The sequence below is a fragment of the Enoplosus armatus genome, chromosome 24 (genome assembly GCF_043641665.1).
Source record: "Enoplosus armatus isolate fEnoArm2 chromosome 24, fEnoArm2.hap1, whole genome shotgun sequence".
In the NCBI taxonomy this organism is placed as follows: domain Eukaryota; kingdom Metazoa; phylum Chordata; class Actinopteri; order Centrarchiformes; family Enoplosidae; genus Enoplosus; species Enoplosus armatus.
Genome location: NC_092203.1, coordinates 5927573 through 5946066, shown reverse-complemented (window position 1 = coordinate 5946066; position 18494 = coordinate 5927573). Strand labels below are relative to the sequence as shown.

Genomic DNA, 18494 nt, shown 5'->3' with positions numbered 1-18494 from the left:
TAGCCACTAAATGCCTCGCCTTAACGAGCAGGACATTTCTTAGCACTAATGAAGCTGGTGGCAGGCGCAGAGTGTGTGTGTGTGTGTGTGTGTGTGTGTCGCTCCCAGCTACAGTGTGAGGTGTATGTGTTTTTGAAAGATAGAAAGCGGAGAGACAGAGCGGAGATCTAATGGAGTCGGGTCCACGGCTCATTTTCGGCGAGCTGTTTGGCATTCTCTGGAAGGAATGCGTGGATGGATTTCACTGCTGGCCGCTACCGCGACTTTCCAATGAGGCTCCACTTTGTCTTCACCCTTATCTAATCCACGCTGGAATGGCCGTCTCTGCAAAACCAAAATGAGGCCGGAAATCAAATGACCTGCCTGTTTGTTACAGCTGCATGGACGGACATGTGATTTGAGACATTAGACACCAGCTTGGTCCGAGAAAGTCTGTGCAAGAAAGTGTGACTTGCATTGCATGCTGGCATCCATGTTCATGTTTCAAAGGAACAGTTTGGAAATGTTGGGAAATACTCTTATTTGCTTTCTTGCAGAGAGTTAGATGAGAAGATCTATGCAGCACTCATATCATGAAGCCACAGCCAGCAGCCAGTTAGCTTAGCTTAGACTCCAGGAAGTGACTGCCCCGAGCCAGGAAATAGTCTACCAAATAACCCCCTGCTGGTAGACATGTGTACCATGAGCGGTATCAATGACAAATGACAAAGTGTATTTCCCAAAATGACACATAATGCTTGTCCAATGCGGTTGTGGACCAAACGGGGCAAACAGTGTCAGGACATTGTGACCTTTGACCTTTTGACCCATCAGGACAAATGGTGCTATTTTTTAAAACACCACATCACGGTCTCACTGTACATCAGGTTCTTTTTTGCGTGAAGTAAGAGAGTTATTTGCATTTTGCACTGAGCTTCTCCAGGTTTGCTCATGGTGTGTGGTGAGATTTAGCCACCTTTGGAAGAAAAATATTATTTGTTTTGTCGTTTGACATCCTTACGTGACAGTCAGTAAAATATGGTTAATTGAATATGACAGCTCATACCTTCAAGTTTCAGTGGTGTTTGGGAAACTACTTTATACACTTTATCACACTCATACGGAAACTAAGCAGTCTCTAAGTCCTCTTGGGCCTGGCAGTGCTTGATCTTAGCCAAGCGGCCGGGCTAACAGGGACACACGACATATTACCCCATCCTCTCCCTGCCATTCACAGCAACCCAACACTCCTGACACAAGCTCACCCTACCCCCGCCCCCCCCCCCCCCAGCACCCCCTGACTGCCAAGCAAAACACCTGGCATCTGGATGAGAAGGGCGCCAATTTCACAGTGACTGCCAGGCGGTCAGCTGAGCTGAGCTGCTGCCACACACATACTGGTAACATGTGTGTGAGGGCAGAGCGGTATGGATGTGCTGTGTGTGTCTTAGCAGAGAGGTGGGCATGTGTATGTGAGATGCACATATGAACAGTATGTGTTAAAATAAGAAGTCAGTGTGTGCCTGACAGACAGCTCAGTCTGGACACATACAAAACCACAGCTTGGCAGCGTCAATACTCCGGAAACATTTATAACTTTATATTCACATGCACGACCACACTGGACACTGGTGCGTGTTAACCTGCATGCTGACACGCTTGTACTTGAATATGCACGTCAAGTGTTGGACAAAGTGCCTACATATAATTTTATATGCTTCCAGTGTCTCTCTGACATTGATGCATTTCCCTGTTGCATGCTCCCATTCCTTGGCTGACGTTATGTGTGTGTCAGAGGCCATGGCTGGCGCTGAAAGCCTGATGGATGGGGTCCAGGGGTCACGGACTTCAGCTGTTGTTGGCCACATCACAACCCAGTGAACCACACTGCTAGCCTTGGTTTAGCACCAGAGAACACAGCAGCTTTTTGTTGTTTTTCATTGTCGGAGTAATAGGAAGAGCTGAGAGGGTCGGGGAAGATACGTAAAGAGAAGATTCTGGAGGGTTTGGACGGCGGGGACGGCAAGGGTACAAGAGGGCACAGAGGCAGGGGTCTGACCAGTCCAACAGCTTTGAGCCTCCTTATCACAGGAAGCAAATAAACAATGCAGTCCCCTCATCCTGGGATAACACATTGCTGCTCTATTCAGGTGGGAGCCCACGGGGAACAGGCCTACAAACCATTCAGTGGTCTCACGCTGATGTTGCATGCACTGTTTAAAAAAAAAAAAAGACTGGGCCAATGTTTTTTGATTTCAAATGAAAAAAAAAAATCTCAAAAGCACCTCAAAAAGTAGAGGAAGAAATGAGTGTGGCTCATTGAAGAACTGGATGCACCCACAAGAGCTTACCACGCTGAACTGAATGTAATGCAGATGGCATTCCAGCTGCATGCTCCCTATATACTGTATCACTTGGTACCAGCGTCGGAGCAAAGCGTGAAGGGACTTTAGTTGTATTTGATGAAGGATTTTACAGTATATGAGGTTTCAGGGGCTCAGTGCCCCTGCATGCCTAAAAAGAAAAAGAAATCCTGCTTCCCTCCATGGTGGGATATATGGACCTTTCATTGTTGCCACGACAATGTCATCAGCTCTGAAAGGGGCTGCTGTGCCAGGAGCGGTGGGCCACGTTGCTATGGCGACAGTTGGTGTAAAAGATGGTGGTTGGCGGTTCGGCTGTGGTGTGTGGGCAAAGGAGAGGCAGTCGGCAAGCCAGCATTGCTTTTAGGGTAAATATGGTCTAAATTAACAGCGTTGCCGTGTCGACTCGGCAGAAGAAGGAAAAAAAAGACATTAAGTAAAAATGGATGTCTTAAACACAGCACAAGGTGAAACCAAGCAAGAATATTGCACAGGATATGAAATTATTTCCAATATCAGCCCAACTGTGGAAATTCAATTTCACAGCTCATGAACAATATCAAACAAACATGCTGGCTGAAAGAGCACACTCTAACTTGAGTGATACTGTATCAAAAGGCTACACAGTAGACATAAAAACGAATGAGGTGGGTGAAGGGCAGGCTAACCGGTAGCGGTAATCCATAACTCCACCAATCTCCATATTCAGGCCGTTTAAACTGCACATTAGCCACCAGCTATTCCCAAGGCCTGTCTCATCCCGGGGAGGGCAGGCCAGTTTTCTAATGAACTGTATAATTAAATGAGAAGCTCTGCTCGGCCCGCTCCGACTACTCTCCGACTCTGAGACCATGATGCCTTAACGAGGGCTGAATTGAAATGAATGGCGGCAGGTGAAGGACAGAAGGACAGCGGGCTAATGCGGTGGAATGTGCCTTTAATGAAGAGGATGAAGGGGGGTGGGGAGGAGAGCACGCCGAGGTCACACTGGGCGCTCACCCATACCTTTATTCTCCACACACACTCTCTATCTACTGTACATAACCCCCCCCCCATCTCTTTCTGTCTATCTCTCCCAGCTCTGTCTTTTTTGGGAGCTGTGTGGGAGAGAGATAACTGCTTCAGCTCTCCACTTTGCCCTCCCCAGAGCGCAGCTTTTGATTGACACATGCTAACAAGCTAAGGTGTTCGACAGGGGCGCCGGCAGAATAGGTAATGCTAAGAGAACATAACCAGGGAATTCTCCCACAACCCGTGGTTCATGACAATCGGCTGGGGAACAGTGTGTGCCTCTGCACCCCACCCCCCCCCCTCTTTTTCAGGAACTGTAACAAGAATGTGGGCTTATGAAGTGTCAAATTAATTCACGCAAAGAAAAAAAACTCTCATAACACAAGAAGAAAATTTTCAAACACCAAAGACAATCCAGCAGATTCGTCAAGGAAGTTCAACCAAAGGAGGATGGGTGTAGAAAATAGACAAATAGCTTTTAAGGAAGGGTACGGCCTTCCTTGAAATCAAAGGTCAGGCAGTGGCAAAGTGTGTGAGCTGATATGAGGCATGAAAATATGTCTGTCAGTGTATCAACTGGCCATGACTGAGTCTGAGGGTGTGTGTGTCATGTGAGTATGTGATTAAACTAAAGGACCATGAACAAAAGGGAGACACTCAAAACACAAACACACACACACACACACACACACACACACACACACACACACACACACACACACACACACACACACACACACACACACACACACACACCGTAACTGATGACAAACTGTGCATGAAAGAGTAGCTTCAGTCAGATGTGTGTTACAGCCAAATACTGTGCAGCTGCAGTGATTTTTCGTTTAATGGACGTTAAATGCAATTAATTGCTGGATGTTCAGTTGCTGTTGTTTATTGTCTTTGGCAGCAAACTGGCCACAAGCACTTGAAGGAGGCTGTTTTTACTGCGTACTTGGTCTTTAAAGTACAGTGAATAGCCAGTGAAGCCAGTTTAAGTGCTATAAGAACGTGAGATCTACAGGAAATATTTCCACACTAGTTGTTGTTGGAATTTAAGGATTCTAGACATACTTTGAAGGATGTTTGGAGTTTTGATTCATCTAAATAATGAACCATCGCATAATGCCATTATCACAGCATGGTACTGTCTTTTGTAATGGTAAAGCCACATACATGTGACTGTTAATGAACTAAAACATGCAAAAAAAAAAGTGACTGAAATATTTGTGTCTAAAAGCTAACAAGAGCAAAACTCAATGCAAAAACCGCCGTGGATATATGATGATGATGATGATGATGATGAGCAGTTCTTGCAAAAAGGAAAAAAACCTGAATTACATCTTTTCATCATGTTTATATTCAAGAAGCTGATCCACTGGCTTTGCGTCTCTGCCTGTGCTTGATTAGTTCGGGGTATTAGCAAGACATTTTGGACAGTTGCGTCATCACAGGATGGTCAGCAGACAGCTGCTACGCTTTGTCCCTTTATTGTTTATCCAGCTTTTATCTATTCTGGGTTGTGGTGCATTGTGATGCTGTTTGGAAAGCACTATACGAACAGAAATGTGTTAGAATAAGCATTTGTTTCTTACTGTTACACGTTCAGATAGCTTGCGCCTCGTGTATAGCAGGTTAGGATCATTGATGTGTGTTCTGACTATCTGGGAAAGACTTCATTTGCTTAAAATTGGTTCAAATAAAACGATTGATCAGCCGTGCATCTGCATGTGCTGGCTGGTTTGAAAGGTCTATTTCAGCTCAGACAGGAGCGGGTCAAAGCAGTGCAGAGACTAGACGGATCAGCAGAGGCCCGGTCCCTGTTGGCCTTGACTCTAATTAAACACTAACTGATAGAAAAAGCCTTCTCCACACTCTAATTATTCCCCATTTCAAGTCTAATTTCACCAATCAGTGCCATCTTTATTTCTGAGAGCAAATTGGGCCGTAATCATTTTCTAGTGGAGATTTCCCTGCTTCTAATTGTTGAAGATGATTTAGTCATTATCAGAACGCCGGCTACTCTTATCAGTCATCTCACAGGGCAAATTTATCTGGAGATTGTGCTCAGAGAAATTAAGCTGAACATTATAATACATTTTTAAAGTGATGACCCATGGTGTTGTCGCAGTTTGACTGGATGTTTTAAATATGCATGGTTAATGGCTAATTGGTTAAATGTAACAGAAATCGGGTGAAAAGATTTGGTACAGAGAGAGAATTTCAAAATATTTAATGCAAAATATATTTGTAAAAAAAAATCATTTATTTATTTGACAGCGTGTTTGAATCAAACCACCATTGACACATTTAGTTTTCAGTGCAGTGACGTTTAGCTATGATATGTTAGAGACATGTTAATCAAGCTCTTTACTAGCTGCAGTGTGTGTGAGGAATCACACAGCTCACTTTTATAGCTTGTGGATTAAGATTTATACATTTTATTAGAAAGACCACAAAAATATCACAAATAAACTCATTTGCATTCATACGCTAGACAAATGTACAGTAAATAATGTACGTCCAAATAATCAAAGGGAAAATACTAAAGTGTGATAGCAGGATGTACAGGAAGTCCAAGCGACAAAACATCAATGACGAGAAGACACTTTGAAGGGGAGTTACTTCCTTTTCCTGTTTGTCGACTTCAACTTCCTGTGTCTCGTCTGTCATAGCGGTCAAGGTGATCAGTCTTTATTTCCCTCAGTTTGATCAGCTTGTGCAAAATGCAAGTCAGCTCTGCCTTTACCCCGTTTGCTGGAACAGAGTTGATTCTATGCAACATATACTAAGTTTACTCTATTTATCTATACCATTCATTTAAATGCCCTTAATTTCATTTCAATTCTACAATATAAAATATATGTCAAAGATCCTGTCCTTATAAACATTGGCATACTTGTAAATATACACACGCAGTTGCAAACATATATACACACACACACACACACACACACACACACACACAAGTCCTTAACGCTTGTTAAATCTGTCTTGGCCTGTGGAGACAGTTATGACCACATGGTTCTGAAAATAAGCCTCAATTTAGTCTCTCAGCTTGTCACTTATTGCTTTCAGGATTCCTGATCAGATAAATGAATACGACAAAATCTCACTTATCCACATTGGCAGCCTCGCTGACAGCTGATATTGAGTTTCATAAATCTGGAAACACATGAATTTGGAGTTATTTATATTCTTTGTATGGCTCAACACAACCTTTCACACTGCACCTATCATGGGGTTCTTCCGTCTTGGGTCAGGTTGTCTTTCGTCTCCATAGTCGTAACGCTCGGGGCTGGTGTAGCGCTCCCTGGTGACGACGGGGTACCTCTCTGGGCTGGTGTAGCGGCCGGGGCTGGCCTGCCGGTAGCCGTCTCCCCGCCCTCCAATGGCTTCGTAGTAGTGCCGCCCTCTGCGGCCTGCGCCGGGCGAAGGGGGCACGTCCTGCCTTACAGCCGCACGGTGCTGCTGTCCTGCGCGGGGAGATGAGGGGTAGTAGCGCTGGTTGCTGGGCGCCTGATGGGATTGTGTGCCTGTCTGAGGGAGCGGCGCACGGCTGGGGTGGCTGGAAACAGGCTCATGGTAGTGGCCGAGGTATGGGGCTGGCTCTCTTGGCACAGTTTTGGAATGGGTGGGGTAATCGTATGGATCCCTCCTGAAAGAGAAAGACAGTTGTCTGAAAGAAAGTACAAAGTAGTGACTGTACCTGTAGGACTGCTTGACACCATTAGTAAAGATACTCAAACACACACTCACACACATATATACTATGTATGCTTGAGAGTATAGAGGAAGACAATATTTGATACTGGTTCAAACTGGTCTGGAGGAGAGGACGTGCTAGAGATTTGGCCCTCCCTTGCGGTAAGCCTCCTCCTGTTATTCAGTTTACGTGGCGAGGCAGTGGCCTTGGCAGGATCGAGTTGTGGGGGAGACGTGGATGGAGAGATGCCAAGAGATAACAGCAAATGCCTTGGTAAGCATATATGAGGTTGTGTGTGTGTGTGTTTAGCTTGTGTGTGTAGGAATGTGTGAGTGTGTGTGTGTCCCAGGAGTCGGCAGTAACGAGGCAGCCAGCTGGAAGTCTCCGGTTCCCTCCCACTAGCTCTGGGTGATTAGGGGCTAAACCCCTGGGTAAGGCGACACGCGGGCCTCGGGGAGACGGGAGGAGAGAGGGAGACTGAGAAAGAGAGAGAGAGGAGCAAAGAAAAGGGAGGGCTGCTCACCTTTCACAGGCCCATTCAAATGTTTTCCACCTTATGTGCTGTTTCCAGTGCCGAGTGACACACAAGTTTAGCAAGTAAGCAAGTCTAAAAGTCAGGTCTTCATCGGCCTAGCTGTAAGGGAAACGCTCCTATTTTTAAAAGTGGTGATCTGCAGGAGCCCTGTCAACATCATAAATGATAACGTTTGCCATTGCAGTTCACACAAACTAAGCAGACACACTTTTAGCCACCTCTAGCACAAACCAAATCACTACCTACTAAGTTATCAAGGCAGCAATCATTGTCTTCTCTATCTCCTGTTTGTGAGATAAATTAGCACAATGCTACAAGCTACGCTACTATTCTACTTGTTTATGCGCACAAACTGGTGTTTGACCACTGCACTGCGTTCCTGGATGACGCTGCTCTCTGCTGTCACAAAAGTTGAGACAGGATCAACTATTTTGTGCCAGATGACTCTGCAGTTTTTTTTGTGTTTCTGTTTATATTTTTGCCAGAGCTCTCCACGATGTGCCAACACGGTGATCTCATCGAGTTTGTTAATGGCCAAATGTTAAAATAAAAATAGAATAAATAAAAGTATTATATACACACACACACACACACACACACACACACACACACACACACACACACACACACACACACACACACACACAGTATAATAGGAAACACAAGATTTATACTTATAGAGGCTATTTTGTGTCAGTTTCATATTTTTCATCCTGTCATGTCTGAAGACTTTGTATGCACATGCATACATGTGAAAAGAAGCCTGGTTACGTGTATACACGGCCAAGAAATTTCCCCGGGATACATCTAGCATGGGAAAGTCTTTAATCCCCAACCCGGACTACGGATACCAGGTTTCTTGTATACATAACACTGAGGAAATCAATTAACCGCAGAAAGCCGACAGAAACCTGGTAATTTGAGTGCATGTAAATGCATTTTTTGATAAAGTGCTATTATTGGTCTGAACATAGCCTACACAGCAGATGTTGAAGCTGTCGTTAACTGGCTACAGTTCAAATCGCTATTATGCTACATCAATCAGCAACAGAGTGCAGCAAAACAGATTTAGACATTTACTTCCCGCTCTTCAACAATGGCTCCCACTGTAGTTATTATACAGAAGCCTTGAGCTTAGCCTCTCCCTTGTTCTGCAATCGTATCCCTGCGTCTCCTCTGTCCAGTCCCTCGAGTCCAGCTCAGCACCTGTTGACTGGCCAATTAGAGTGACTCACTCACCACAGATTAGGTCGCACACAGCTTGGTTGTGAGTGTGTGTGTGTGTGTGTGTGTGTGTGCTTGTGCATAAGCGGGCTTCCCTTGAGGATATGGACTGTGTTGAGGTGGATTTCTTTATATGTGTATGTGTGTGTGTGTGTGTCCCAGATATCAGTAGAGTGTGTTTTCTGTGGGCTGGGAGGCCTGACCACCCAAACAGAGCTGTGGGACAGGATACACAGGTGGCCCCAAGAATGAACAGCACTGCCTTGTCAGTCAGCAGGGCAGGAAACACACCCGCACACCCACACACACAGCTAGACGTACACACACGTGTTGCAAAGGTTTGAGATAAGAAAGAAAAGAGAAATAGGGGGAGGAAGCATAAAAAGACCAAAAAGAAAAAAAAGAGGATTCTGAGAGGTAGAAAGAGAGATTTCATCTGAAATGAAAATGTGTGGAGACAGAAGCAAATGTGGCGGGAGTCTGGGTGAAAACATTATATTCCTCCATGTAAAGCTCGGGGAGGAGTTGCGAGGCAGGAGTGGAAACAGCTAGTGAGAGAAAGAGACACGAAGGTCAACCTCCTCATTAATCCAGATTAAATGCTGAAGGCCACCAGGGAAGGCAAAGAGAAGTAAAGAAAGAAGGATGGGGCGATATAGGGATAGAGGAAGGAGGGAACACCTGGGTCCTCAACCCGACTCAGGGCCACCCAAACCTCTGCCGGCTTCCCCTTTCTTCTCTCATCATTCTCCTCATTCTCCCCCCTCTGCCATCTTCAATGTCCACATCTTTTATCCGCTTGAATATTCATCTTCCTCTCCCTCTGCATCACCTCTGTGACCTCTCTCCTTAATATCTGCTCATCACCTTCTTATGCACTCTGTTATCTAAATACCTCTGTCATCTTTGCCCCTCCTCTTTTCCTTCTTTCTCATCTATAACGCTATTTTTAGCGTCTCCGAGGTAATAATCAGGGCAACGCGGTGATACGAGCAACAATAGCTTCATTTGTAGAGTAATCCTTCGACAATATAGCATCCTGTGCAGAAAATGTAAGACTTATGGATGCAGATTGCAGCGACCGTTACTGTAGCTTTGCTATACAATCACTGATAGACTCATCTGTTTCAATTCATTATCACATCTTCATGGTGAAATTAAATGAACCGAACCAAACAGGCATCAGAGTCTGTTTGAAACTGGGTGACTACGAGATAAATGAAGTAGGATAAATTCCTGTAGTGCCATGGCACATAGGTCTGGATGACCTTTGACCCTGGCATGACATGGCCTAGTAGTCCAGGACTAATGGCTGTGTATGGGGTTCCCTTTCATGTGCTCACATGGGAGTATTTACTCTTCAGGGAGGTGAGTGTCTGACAGTTTAAATACGTTTGCAGGAAGAGCAGAAGGGAAGTGAGTATCTTAAGTTTGTGTATTAACATTATTTATATTTATTATATTATTATTATATTATTGTCATATTATTGTTCTTATTGTTCTGATATATTGTGGTTAATAGCATGACTGCCTTTAACCATATGAGAGTATGCATTTGCGTGTTTGTGTGTCCGGCCAAGCAGCTGGGGGATTAGGGGGTCCACGGGCCTCAGTGACCCACGGGGAGTTCCTCATCCCTGGGTCACACAGCTGGCTTCAGCCTGGTTGGTAGATGGAAAAGTGAATGTGTTTCTGAGGGCCTTTGCTAACCTGAAATGTCCTCAAGCCATGTTCAACATCCACAATATTTGAATTTTACATGAATTAGGATCTAATTCAGCGGATCCAAATAAAACATTTCCAGTATGTGAGTGCCTCAGTGAGCAAGAGAGCGAGCCAGAGGAAGAGTGCATGGCTGCGTTTGTGTACTCTAAGTGTCAGAACGAGATCTGTTGTTTACTTGTTAACTTACGTAACTTCATCAGTAAGTTTGTGTGCCGTGTCCCACATGAGTATGGGAAAGAGAGAGGCAGGAGAAAGAAATCAAACACACAGAAGGAACAATAACAGTAACTAAATAAAGACAAACAGAAAGACAAATAGAGAAGCTAATGAAGAGAGAGAATGAGAGATGCATCGCGGTTTCCTCTAAGTATTAACATACATGTAAACCTGCCAATAAAACATACAAGTGAGTCACAGTTTCCAGAGGAAAGGGTGGAAATTTCCTCCAGCGGCGATGCTTTTGACTTACAAAAAAAACGGGCCAAACATGGCAGATTCCTGCCGCAATAAAATCGTGTGTAATGACAATTCAAGGAGCTCTGCCAGTACCGCTCATCTAGCTTGAAAAGAGCTTATGACAAGGAGACTCATGCAGACAGTAGCTGTGTTTTCATTCAGATGTCAAGTGAGTTTTACGCACACTTTTGAAATGTCACAAGAAAAAAATAAAAAATAAAATAAAATGCAAATTAGATGTTTCCATTGACACAAATAAACAAAAAAAGAGGTTGGAATGAATGTCAAAAAAGGAAAATGGAAAATCTTTCAAGAATAAATTAGTACTTGGTAAGCTGTTATTTTTCTCTGTTATTATTTAATGACACACACAATGGGAGTGACAGTAGGTACGACATTACCCGGAAGAGGTAATTTATAGATAACATTTCACAGAGCGCAAAGCCAGTTTTGATCTGTTTTGCAATGAAACTGAGCCATTTGTCTACATCATTATTCACCAGCAAAGACATTCCCATCCCTGTTCAATTATCATGTAATTTCTTTACATACATTTTTTAAATTTTATTTGAGAAAATGTATAAATCTTTTGGGATACAGCCGAAATGTTATTGGATTTTCCTGTTTCCATTTGCTCTTTAAACTTGAGGCATTCATGATTTGCAAAAGAATTGAGAAAATGGAGACAGTGTAAAGAAAAGGAGAGGCAGACAGAAACAAAAGGAGTTCCTGTGTTGAAAAAGAGGAGCCATGTTTGGGAGGAGACAGGCAGAGAGACAGATGCAGACACCCGTCTGTCCCTCTGAGGTCTATATAGAGCAGCAGTGCAGGGTGTGATGTGAACCACAGGGACCAACTAGAGTGGAAAGCTGTAATGACACGCCGTGTAATACATCTGACTCACACTTCAAGAACATCAGCACCATATACCACACTCCCAACCACCCTCTGAGAGAGAGAGTGTGTGTGTGTGTGTGTGTGTGTGTGTGTGTGTGTGTGTGTGTGTGTGTGTGTGTGTGTGGTGAGAGCAAATGACAGACTGAATATTACCATCCATATTTATACACATGTGAATGTGTGTTGGGAGTGTATATGATTACAGTGAAAGAAAAATGTGTGTAAGTCCATCTGGGACTGAGAGTGTGAGCTGCCATTTAGGCATAGCTTCCGCCTTATGACAGTGAAGAATGTGTGTGTATGGTGGTAGCATGGGGGAAAGGGGGGTGGGGGTTATCCTGCACCTGCCCCTAGGAAACGGAAGGAGGAAATTAGTAACCCCCCCCACCTCAACTCCCAATGCCTTATTATACCCCCACACTCACCATCCTGGTCCCCTAAATACCGCCGGTCCTAAACAGCTGGAAAACAACCATGTGTCTCTGTCACACCAACACATACATGTTTAAGTTACTGTGTGGGGGTGTGGGGCAACACATATACAGCTAAAAGGAGGTTAAAAGCATTGGCAGACCAACTCTGTCTATGTTACGTATTTGTGCTCTTAAATGTGTGTGTGTGTGTGTGTGTGTGTCGGGGGGGCAATTAAATGAAACAAAGCACCAATTTGGAGCTCTTGAGGCAGCTAATTGCGTTTTACTGTATATATTTTTCTTTCCTTAATACTACTTACACATACATACAAAATCAGTGCAAATGCTGACACATGTAACTGCTGCACTCCCCTAAATTACATTTGCACATTTAATGTATTAATGTTCTGATTGCACAGATGAAGAGAACATACAGATGCATATGTAAGCACATCTGCCAGTTACGTGCTCACCTGTTCATCAAGTGACGGAGGGAACAGACGCATGTTGCATGCAAAATGCATTAATTGCTCGGCAAAAAAAAACAGCTGCTGCACTCCCACGCGCAGATATTCATATTCATGTCCACACTTTTCCGGGTAAAATGTTGTCAATAATGTGTGGTAATTTGCAGAGGTACCAGCGGTGTTACAGAAAAAATAGTTGCCTCCATTTACTGCACTCAATCTGGGGTTTAAGGCAGTGAAACCGCTGTCCATGGTTTCGAGATGATAAGTTGTCGCCTGAGCCAAAACATTCCCTCTGCTGAGGAGAGTGTGGCCATCAATTATTGTAAAAATTGTTTATTTAAAAGATGTACTATAGTATATTTAGCAAGTTGACATATTCATTAGTGTATGATACATTCTCCAGATTCTCCAAATTTATCCTTGTCCAAACCCCTGCGCGCCACACACACACACACACACACACACACACACACACACACACACACACACACACACACACACACACACACACACACACAGTCCTAGTGCTAATGGCGCTGTACTAGGTGAGTGCTACAGACACAGAGCAGGCCTGGCTGGCTCCACAGCAGAGGAAACCATTAGCCACTCTGGCCCTGGCTGCCGAGGCAGCTCTGCTAATCAAACCAGGCTATGACAACAACAGCAGTGGAAATTGGCTCTCACCTAGACGCACGTGCCTCATCTAAATGGGCCCGTGTTTACACTCTCTGCTACTATATCCTGAGCGATGACAAGGAATGTGTACAGTATCAGTGGCAGGTAGCAGCGGGTCCGACTGCAAAGTGGGGCGCTTTCAGGTTAGAAATGAGAAGGTGAGGAGAGATGGGAGGCACCAGGGCAAACAGCCTGTATGTAAACTAAGAAGAGGAACTCTCTCATAACGCTCATAGGAACATTTAATGACTCATTCATCATTTTAGTGATGTCATGCTTCAGAAGACTATCAATAACTATTTATTCTAATGATCTGTACTACATTTAACTGCTGCTCTTATCCAGAGTGAAATACAATGACTGCATATACCACCGAAAGTACAGGCAGTCATTACTAAGGAGGTCAAAGGTCAGATTTACTTCTTGGACAGTATTCAAAGAGGGAGAGTAATCATGTAATAGAGACGTGCTGGGGAAAAGCAGTAAAGTAGCTGTTAATGACAGAAACAGATGGGATTTCGTTTTCTCTAAATACACTTTTACTCCACAACTCACATTTCTCTGATTCCTCGCAGTTCACTTTATGTCTATTCTATTCTACTTTTCTATTCTGTGCAAAGAAGAGAGCATTTGAATTCACGGTGACGTCTCCTCCACAGAGCTGCCCGTCCATCTGTATTTGCGGACTGAATGTCATGCAGACTTGTACATGACAGTCTTTGTATTTCTCACTGAGCTCATGGAGAGCTCTGAGGCCTCAAAGTGTATATCTTTTGTTTTATTTATAAAGAGGTGATTTCTGTTTCCCATACACCGGCCTGAGAGACTGTGGGAGAGAGGGATGGAGAGGAAAGGGGAAGACAGAGACGAGACGAGATACAGAGAGACGTTAAGAGAGATATAAACAGAAGCAACACAAAAATGCAGACAAAAGGGATTGATGGAATCAGAGAGAAATGCAGAGGACAGAAAAAGAGAAGTTATTGTAAACAGGTAGAGCCACTGGTGCCTCAGCTGTGCATGCGACAGAGCCAGCTAAAGCCCTTTCATTTCCTACTGCTGATTCCATTACTGTGTCGGAGCACAAACACTGTTAGCTGGACAAACACCGCTGCCTCTGCACACCAACGCGGCCCGTTCCTTCATAAAAGGGCCCGCAAATAAGAAAAGGGTCAGGCCACCTCTCGGGAAATCAAACAAAATAATCCGCACATTGCTACAGATGCTCTTGGGTTGCTTATTTAACAATAAAAGAGGGGGTTCATCACCTTTTAAACCAATCACACAGGGTCCTGGAAAGACATCGCCAGCTGTTATGGGGCAAACGCAGAAAAACTGTTCATACTCTGAGCTCTCCAGGACCCGAGAAATTAAATGAGTTACGGAGACAATAACTCTAACTGAGTTGGGCGAGTTTAAAGTGAGTCATTCGACAGCTGGACAGCAGCGGGTGGGGAAACAGTTGATCACTTATGAAACTGTGAGAGGCAGGATTGGGTTTTAATAAAGATGGGGCGAGTGCAGCGAAAATATGATTTCTCCGCTGACCTTGAAAAATCCATCCGAATTCATCGAGAGCTCCAAACTACAGGCCCTAACAATTACTGCGCTAAAATAATAACAGACCTTTGCAATAAATACAGCCGCCCAAGCGTGCGAGGTAGGAGGAAAATTTGGGAGCTTGTTTCCAGTTGACAAAATCAGACAGTCAAGCAGAAATTAATGAGTAAATATGAGCATTTTTGAGGGGTTTTTCATTTTTAATATTCTTCTCATCTTTCCTTATTTATTCATCCTGTTCTAATCAACATATTGCTTACACTCAGAGGGGGGCTTAGTCATTTATTCCTTTCCATTCTGTGTTGCTAGGTGTGTCCAGTCTGGACGTGGCTCATTAGGGCCTGAGCTGACACAGCCGGGGCGAGAAAGGGGTGAGGGGTTCATGTGCTGAGGCATGGTGGAGAAAACCAAGTGGCTGTAAGTCTGGGAAGTGAGTGCAAGTGTGTGCACTTTTTGGGAAGGTCAGATGAGAGTCCTTAAGGGACACTTTCCCACATACCAGAGGATACTCAACATGCTGAGGACAATCAAGAGGTTGCCCTCTGTTTTTTAAGGAGGGGCAGAGAGCGCTTGATGAGAGTACTGAGCATTCAGTCTCTGCTCTGACTGCAGACACATGCTACAGGTCTTGTAGTGAAGGTTTTCCTCTGCTTCCATTTTGAGTCACAAAACATGACACACCACGTGATCAGAGCTGATACTGCTCCGCTTGGATCCACTTGGATATTAGACTGAATTTGGACCCAGTCCGACTTGGTTCCCCTGGTCTTGGTTCCTTTACCACTTCGCACACACACACACACACACCTTGTGTCCTTCTCAGTGGGTCATCTCCATTGTCCAGATGTGACAGGGGCTCCAAGAGGCCGGTATGGTCCTCTGGTTGGAGCCCTGCGCTCTCTGACTCACTGGCCATCGGCTGCACATTAATCAGCCAATTATCAGCCCCGGCCGGCAACGTTGCTGCGCCAACCCGGCCCCCTAATCCAATCACCTTGGGGGAGTGGGTCAGGGGGTGCTCTGATTGGATAACCCGGGGCTGGGTCACCGCGCCCATGACCTACTGCTTTGAATTGGTAATGATGTTAATATTCTCCATATGGCCGAGTGTGTGTGCGTGCATTTGTGTGTGTCCCCAAGCATAGAGCCTGTCTGCAGGCTGAGCTGAACCCCCAGCGTTAATGGCCAATGGAGAGGGAGGCAAGAGCCAAAGTAGCACTATCACCTTCCCTGGGGCAAACCTCTCGACGCTGCCACTTCCAGCCTTCTTTCCAAATCCTCTTTCCAAGACTTCGGCCTCTCTTGTTGGCTGCCGTGCAGTAGCCCTAGGCGCTCAGTCTCAAGCTGAGGTCCACTTTCTTTCCATCAGCCCTGCTACTTTGGCATCCACTCCTTCAGGTCCAAAGAAACTCTTGATTTGAGAGGTGATCTCAGTAAAATGAACCCACAATTTGGGCTGCAGGGTTGTGATAAGAAATGTTTTCTGATACAATGAAGGAAGTTTCTGTCCTCGTTTTGACTGAAAAGTGGACTTTATGGTCTTCCTTAAAGCTACAAAAACCTAAATTAGAAAAACAAAAAAAAAAGACCATGCTTGTGTGCTTTCATTAGGAGAGCTATAATGTGCATGGACATATTGACAGGTAGCAACACAACACTGAAATTGAAATATTTAAATGTCTGCCTGAGTGCCTTGATTCTGCCTCGATTTCATCCCTATCCTCTCCTCTACTCCCTCTCCATATGCTCCCATCTGTGAGGCGCTTTGCTACATCTCCTGTACAATCCATGCACACCCACACACACACACACACACACACACACACACACACACACACACTCACCTCCTTCACTCCCACCCCTCCAGCTGCAGCCCCAGCCGGCTCCACACAAAGGCAGGCCAAATGTATGCTAATGAGAGCCAGGCCAATGGTGGAGCCGCACTCATTTTGAGAGGAAATGGCTTTCAATAATGGCGGCCCCCGGGGGGATTTTGCACAAAGTTCAGCTCCACTTTGAAAAATGCATTCAATTCACTGCTGTGTCTGCTCTCTCTTTCTCCTGTTTTTTCCCCTCGATGAAAAAAAAACATTCCCCGAATATATTTGCGTCCCCTCCTCCTCCTCTTGCCTCTGTATTTATGCTGGGGGGGAGGCGGAGGAGTTTTGGGGACTGAGGAGTCGTGATTTATCTTAACAGAAACATCAGAAACAAGCGAACACAAACGTGTGAGTTTTGAATAGTGTTCAAACTCTATCTGGCCCTTTTCCTCTTGCCTTTGCTCTTCTGCTGAGGCAGATGTCCCCAGAAGCATGTTAACTGTACCATATGCATTTCAAACAGATGATGTCCTATGGGTCTTGGGCCTAAAAATACATCAAAGGGAAGATGAACAACAGTTAAATAACAATGAGAACATTTCTTGAGGTAATGAACATTACTTGAACCTGACTTGTTATCTTCACGCCTAATCACATGAGCCAGAGAATATGATGGCTGCTACTACTTTATCACTTAAATATAAAACATTTGAGCTGTCATTACATATAATATACTCAGTCAGCCAAAACCTGCTGTCATCCTGTGCGGTCTGGAGATTAATTTTCTTATTTGAAATCCTGTTTGTTTATCTATAATCCGGCAGAACAGGAGAGGTGCTAGTGTTAATAAAAGCCTCACTTTATTAATATACTGAAATACAGGGTTTAAGCATTAGAGCAACACTGGAAAACTGATGATTATTTTCATTATCAACTGATCTGCTGATTCTTTTTTTGATCAATCCCTTTGTCAATAAAATAGAAGAAAATAGAGAAAAATGCCGGTCAGGATTTCCCAGAATCCAACTTGATGTCTTGAACGTGCTCATCTTGTCTAGCCAACAGCCCAAAACCCAACAAATTTCAATTTACAATAGAATAAAACAAAGAAATACATATTTCAGTATTCAATGTCTGGCATTTTTGCTTGATCAATGAATTAAATGAAGGGAAGGTTTTCAATTTTCCCGGTGAGTTCTACAATGGATACAGTGGATGGTATGAACTCTGACTTCTTTTTACTGTACACAAGTATACTTTGGACTGAGCTGTCAAAAGTCCTCCAAGTCTCCCTCAGTCTCTATTTGGGTTTGTCTCCACAGTTACAGTTGGCTAATCTCTCGGTCCCTCTGCTGCTTGGTCATGTCCCCACTCTCTCTCTCTCTCTCTCTCTCTCTCCCAGATTCTCAGTGTGTCTCGTCCCCCCTGAGCCAGTGCTGATGTCTGTGCTCCCTGGTGCCTGTCATATCAGGAGGGGCAATAACCCGTGAAATGACTGTTCTCTTTTTCCCCCACTCTCCTCTCCATCCTGGTGTCCCCTCTTTTCCTCATTCTCGTCCTCTCACTTTCCTCGCACCACGCCACTCCACGCTCCACTTAGCTGTTGGGACGCAAACATCACAAAGATGCCGTTTGCTCAGCATGTGCTCCCACTCACAGG

The 18494-nt window shown here is 44.5% G+C and overlaps 1 protein-coding gene across 1 annotated transcript in view; it reads right to left on the bottom strand.

Annotated features, from left to right (window-relative positions):
• Window positions 1-5600: 5600 nt before the first annotated feature.
• pard3ba (par-3 family cell polarity regulator beta a) overlaps window positions 5601-18494 on the bottom strand; it is a 136398-nt gene continuing 123504 nt past the window's right edge. The window contains exons 25-26 of the mRNA XM_070930426.1: window positions 6930-7011; window positions 5601-6872 (exon numbers count right to left, since the gene is read on the bottom strand). Coding sequence (XP_070786527.1) covers window positions 6576-6872; window positions 6930-7011 — 379 coding nt within the window. The 3' untranslated portion in view covers window positions 5601-6575. The remainder of the gene's footprint in view (window positions 6873-6929; window positions 7012-18494) is intronic.